Source organism: Ictalurus furcatus, chromosome 16 (assembly GCF_023375685.1).
Source record: "Ictalurus furcatus strain D&B chromosome 16, Billie_1.0, whole genome shotgun sequence".
In the NCBI taxonomy this organism is placed as follows: domain Eukaryota; kingdom Metazoa; phylum Chordata; class Actinopteri; order Siluriformes; family Ictaluridae; genus Ictalurus; species Ictalurus furcatus.
The window spans coordinates 5,772,463-5,778,697 of NC_071270.1; the positions used below are offsets into that span (position 1 = coordinate 5,772,463).

At 41.7% G+C, this 6,235-nt stretch overlaps 1 protein-coding gene across 1 annotated transcript; it reads right to left on the bottom strand.

Moving 5' to 3' along the window:
* Positions 1 to 99: 99 nt before the first annotated feature.
* LOC128619966 (hydroxycarboxylic acid receptor 2-like) lies at positions 100 to 2,861 on the bottom strand. Its single transcript, XM_053644500.1, has one exon. It carries the CDS (start codon positions 2,633 to 2,635, stop codon positions 1,679 to 1,681), a length of 957 nt encoding a protein of 318 aa, XP_053500475.1. The 5' UTR covers positions 2,636 to 2,861; the 3' UTR covers positions 100 to 1,678.
* Positions 2,862 to 6,235: the final 3,374 nt, after the last annotated feature.

Consider the following 6,235-nt stretch of genomic DNA (forward strand, 5'->3'; position numbering starts at 1 on the left):
TACTCTCTCAGTTATTTGTTAAAACCTCCCTGTAGAAAACTAGCAGCACTGAGCCTCTTCCCAGAATGTCTAATAAGGTTGGAGACACTTGTCGAGGATCTTGGACCACTCCTCCTTGCAGAAAATTTTTAAGCTCATTTATGATTTGTCCGTATGGACTGTCCTCTTCATTTCAGACCACAGGTTTGGAGTGTGTGTTCCTCATACATCATCTTCTTGGCAAATTTTCATATGATCAGATGACCCTGATTGTGCTTAATGATTAAAAGCGCCAACGGAGTTTCTACATACTGTGAGCAATTTTAAACAGTTTGCTTTTAATATTTTTTTTTTTAGACTTAGTGGAAGTATTATATGGAATACTAATTTATAAGACTTGAGAAAGACTTCAATGTAAGTACTTTCTTCAGTTGGTTGAATGGATATCATTTGAATCGTTTTCACTACTTATGCATCCATTCTTCCTTATAACAAGAACTCATCTGGGCTGCAGAACACAACCGCACAAAAAGCCTGCTGTATTTTTGATGAATCCTGAAGCACTGGAGTCTAAAAATACAAGCTGAACAAAGCAATCTAGAAAGTAATGAAAAATGCATATGAATGCAGACCAGAGGTTCCCAGACCCAGCTGCCTTCATGTGGTTGAACTGGACTGAAAGTGCATTGTTTTTTTCCAAAATGCGTAATTTTTTAAATACATTTTTGAAATGGGTCGAAACATACTTTTAGACAGCCGTCCGTATACCTGATCGCACCAATAAAACATATCCTGTGCGCTTTTGCACCTGTTACTATGCACAATCTTTGTTAATCATCCTCAAGCTCTTCATTAGTGTCTGTTTCTAACAGGACTGCTTGCTGGCTGAAGATTTGAGATTGGTGTAAAGTTCTCAAGCTGTTCCCACTAGACACATCAGTGTGTTAAAAACCCCAGGAAGGTTCTTGTACATGAGACTCGTACTGCGGCAAAACACCACTCTCAGAATGATCCACCATGCAAGAGGTCTCCAGTCAATGAGTATATACATATAAAATGCAAATAACCTGGCAGCTGAGTGTAAATGAATAACGGTCACCCTATTACACAAAGGGGAGGAGTCAAGTATGATTGCCACTCGGAGTATAAATCTCCTGTGGTATATATGATACACTTTATTTAATAACAAAGCTTTCCATACTAATTTCTTGCTTTAGTAATTGTGTTAATCAGTTTGCCCAGTTAAAGACTGAAAATTACATCATTACTTTACAGTAAACATAAACAGTAAAAAAGTTTATTTATGTGTGCTGCATGAATACACCAGCTTTTATATAACTTAAAGAGAGAAGAGGAATAAAGAAAACTTCATTTACTACCTGATGTTAAACTGTTACATTTTATACATTTTATACAGTTCTCAAACTTAAACATGCTGAAGCGTACATTAAATGTGGAAAGTCAAGTTTTATGTGTATTATTATTATTATTATTATTATTGTTTTAGTTAATGTTTACTGTATTACATACTAACAAAGTGATAAACAATATTGCACAATATATTCTTTGAGCTATTAACTGTAATTATTTAAGAGAACTGAAAAGCTGGAAAAGAATATACATTATGTCCTAAGTGATGTATGAAATTGTTTAGCATTTCATGATCACATTTTCACGCATTTTTTTTTCTTAGTTTACTTTAATCTTGCGTTACCGTCGTCAGAATGCTGCCTGTTTTCTTCCCTCTGAGTTTCAAAACAAGGTTCTCTAAGGTCCCACTGAATGCTGGAGTGGAGAAATAGTATACCAGAGGGTTGAGGACGCTGTTGAAATAGGTGAAGCAGACTGAAGTGTAAAAAGCCAGATTCGCCTCACTGAAGTCTGAACACTCTGTGTACCAGACCTTCAATATCCAAACAGCGACCCGTGAGGCAGTACTCGGAAAGAAACAAATGATGAAGACCATAGCAACAATGAAAATGAACTGAACGGCCCTCTTGATTTTGCCCGTGGTGTCCATCGTCTTGTTTTTCAGCTGCCATGTAATGCAGGCTGTACAGAAGACGACTATGATTGTGGGCACACAGAACTGGATCACGTAGAAAGCATTGTGCCAGTTTGAAAGCGGGTTGCTGCCCATGCATATGTTGAAGCTCTCGCATTGGGTGCGGTTGCCGAACTTGTCGAAGTGTGGTGAGCCAAGCAGGTAAGCCGTCATGGCTATTATCATTGCCCACATGCCTGCAGACACCCCCGTAGCATACCTCAGGTCCATGCGATTGATACGGTTGAGCGGGTGGACGATCTTCAGGTAGCGGTCCACCGCCACCGCTGTGAGAAAGAAAATACCTGCTGCCCTGTTGGCTGCAAGGAGGAAGAGCAGGATGCGGCAGAAGGTATCCCCGTGAACCCAGTCCTTGTGCCTGCGGTAGTAGTCGGCTCTGAACGGCAAACAGAAGAGCACCATGGAGTCTGCTACAGCCAAGTGTGCCAGGTAGATGGAGTTGGGCTTCCAGCTCTCCATGTGGAAGGCAAACATGCAGAGGGCTAAAATGTTCCCCGTGAGGCCGAAAATGAACTCTATGAAAAGGACAGGGGGGAGGACTTGGTCCAGGATGGGGGACTCAAAAGCACAACAAACCGTGGAGTTCGACATGTGGGAAGCACTGTTCCAAAAGATCTTCAGGATTCAGAGGTCTGAGAACTTTACCTCCTGGAGCTGTTTTATTCTACGTCCCATGAGGCAGTGCACCTTAGGGTGTCTATGTTTCCATTCATGCAAATCATGTTGCTGTAAACTAGATCACAAAAAAACAAACCCAGGTGTTGTTATCTGTGAACTAGCTCACAGATAACAACCCCTGGGTTTATCTGCGAACTATGGAAATGACAGGGGGGAGGACTTGGTCCAGGATGGGGGACTCAAAAGCACAACAAACCGTGGAGTTCGACATGTGGGAAGCACTATTCCAAAAGAGCTTCAGGATTCAGAGGTCTGAGAACTTCACCTCCTGGAGCTGTTTTATTTTGTGTCCCATGAGGCAGTGCACCACAGTGTCCCCTTATGTTTCCACTCATGTAAATCATGTTGCTGTAAACTAGTAGTTCACAGATAACAAACCCAGGTGTTGTGTGAAAATGATCTCAAAAGGGAATACAGCCACAGGCAAATGAAACGCCCCACTGCTCACCACATTGTGCTCTTCTAATGATTAAAAATGATTATGACCATGATACGGTGCCACAGGACACGCAACACTCATCCTCAGAGAAAAGCGAGTGTTATCATTGAAACAACCAGGAACAAAACATGGTTTGCATTTTGCTAAATTCAGTATCTCGTGTTTACTGTTCGTGCTTGTCAGGCTACGTAAGAACTATGATAAGAGCAACAGGAAGCATTAAGATGGATGCTGTGCATTAAAAGAAACACATGCCACCAGTTACCACACATAATCTACATGGACAATAGGAAGCATGTTTCTGCCAAGCTAACATTCCTCCTGGTTCTCTAGTTTCCTCCCACCGCCAAGAAACATGCTCATGGGTGGATTGGTTAAGATAAATTACCACTGTAGAAATAAATATGTGCGTGCATGATGCCCTGTAATGAATTGTCTCATTCAGGGTGTTCCCAGCATAGGTGCCAGATCCACCAGGACCCTGACTGGGATTAAAGTGTTACTGAAAGTCAGTGAGCGAGTGAGGTCTTGGTGAGGTCACATCCTCACATGGGTTTTCTTACCACTCCGACACGAATGACACTCAACTCATCCTCTCCTTTCCTCTCTCAGACACTCGTTTCTACTCAGATCTCAGCATGTCTAGCAAACATCTCATCATGGATGGAAGCTCTTCAGCTGAAACGTAATCCCAGCAAAACCGAACTACCGTTCATCCCAGGTGATTCATGCCCACATCAGGATCTAGTGATCTCCCTGGACAACTCTGCTCTAAATCATTGAGCTGTACCAAACAGCTCAAATGTTGATTAGATTCACTAGATGCTCCTCAGTCATTAATACAGAATCCTGATTAAATTATGTTATTAAGTTATTATGCTCTTTAGATATTTGAGTCAGCCCCCAACTTTCACGAGTCAACACTTCAAAGAGTTCGACGGTTCAAAGAGTCGACTTGTTCGTGAACCACGTGGAGAGATGAATCAATAATAATGTGTGGTTCAATAATGTGTGGTTCATGAGTCTTTGAGTGGACTCTTTTAGGTAAATCTGACCCGTTCAGTTTGTGATGTTGTTTGGAGAGAAAAAGATGTAGAATGTTACTAAAACATGGGCTAAGTGTGGGTCCTTTCATGGAGCACTGTGAAATTCATAACAACAAAGTGGAAAAGATCTGGCACAACCCAGACACTACCAAGATCAGATCAAGAAGGACAATTGTCAGATGTGTGTCCAAGAGTTCAGCTACAGCACCGATGGAGTTACAGATCTCACTGGCTGAAATAGGAGAACCTGTACAGGCCTCAACAATATCATTAGCTCTTTACAGTTCTGCCCTGTATGAGTGAGTGGCCTGAAGGAAACCACTTCTGAGAAAGGCCATGTTTGAAAATCTGAGAGCTTTTGGAAAAATATTTTGTGGTCTTATGAGACTAAAGTTGAGCCATTTGGTCTAAAGACAAAGAATAATATCTGACACTGACCAAATACAGCCCAACACCCAGGTAACACCATCCCTGTGATCAACCACATTGGTGGGAGCTCTCCAGTTTCAAAATTAATTAACCCTTTCATGGCAAGCATCTTTAATACTTAGTAGAGCAGCCTTTTGCTGTTATGACCTGCTGCAAACCAGATTCTTGGTTTGCGTGTTGCAAGCGCCTTCTTCAAATCTCACCAGAGATTTTCTATGGGGTTCAAGTCAGGTGACTGTGATGGCCCTGTAGAATCTTCCAGGACGACTTCTGCAACCAAGCCTTGGTGGATTTTGAGGTATGCTTGGGATCACTGTCCTGTTGGCCGGTCCAATGACGCCAAAGCTTCAGCTTCCTCACAGACGGCATGACATTTTCACCTAGGATTTCCTGATACTTCAATGAATCCATCTTGCCTTCCACACGCTGCAGGTTCCAGGGCCAAAGGATGCAAAGCAGCCCCAGAGCATCACTGAGCCTCCACCATGCTTGACTGTGGACAGAGTGTTCTTCATTCTTCTTCCTCCAGACATACCGCTGATCCATCATGCCGAAAAGTTCCAGTTTTGTTTCATCGCTCCACAGAACAGAATCCCAAAATAACTTCTTACTTATATGACTTTGAGCCGACTTTTCTTGTGCTTTTGGGTCAGTAGTGGTGTACGTCTTGGAGTTCTGGCATGGTAACCTTCTGTGTTTAGTACGTGCCTTACTGTGCTCACTGAAACCTCAGTGTCTGTTGCCACGAAGTCTTGCTGCAAGTCTTTTTCACAACCTGCCTTCTCAGAAATCTGGTTGCAGCCATTGATAGCTTCCTTTTTCTGCCCAGTCCAGGTATTTCATCTATTTTCTACCCTTAGCCAGTTCAAGTATTTCATGTGTTCCAGATCAAGCACACCTGGTGCAACTAATGAAGCCCTTGATTAGTTGCCTCAGATGTGCTTGAGACAACATCTATTATTATATTTGTGCTGTTGTGAGGGATTCTATTCAGGGGGTTGAATAGTTTTGAAACTGGAGAAATTATAAGTTGCATTTTCAGTTGAATTTGGGGAAACCACTTGAAGCATTTGTTGTGTTGAACTTTTTCAATTGCTTTGTTTGATTTATTCATTGCAAACAGCTGAAAGTCTGTACATTTTAACAATAAACCTGATTTGCAATGGGGTTGAATAAGTCATGATATAGTAGCTACAGTTTTGTGTTATACCAACTTAGATTTTTTTTTTTCCTGGTTGAAGAAGTTGTAGATTTATATCATGGTGTAGGTAAAGAGCCCCAAGCCCACAAGAATCCACCACCCTGAGTCTGCTCCTGCACAAAAGTACTCACTACCAGAAGCATAAATGCACATCTATGTCATTTCCCCTTCAGTGAACTGCCTTTTCTGCAAGTAAATTTTATTTGTATTTGGTCTGACTGCTGCTTTAAGCCATAAAACAGAAACGTGTAGTTCTCAGGTGTCCCTTATTGGCATAGCAAGGGGTCAAACGTAAAAGCTACGGCTAATCTAGATGTTTGTGCCTTTGCCCCATATACATACAAATTACACCGAACAAGATAAACATGGTTAGTGAAATGAAAAGAACATTATACGAA

What these genes read in the sequence shown, in the direction of transcription:
- LOC128619966 (XM_053644500.1), bottom strand. Translation starts at nt 2,635, where the DNA reads ATGTCGAACTCCACGGTTTGTTGTGCTTTTGAGTCCCCCATCCTGGAC.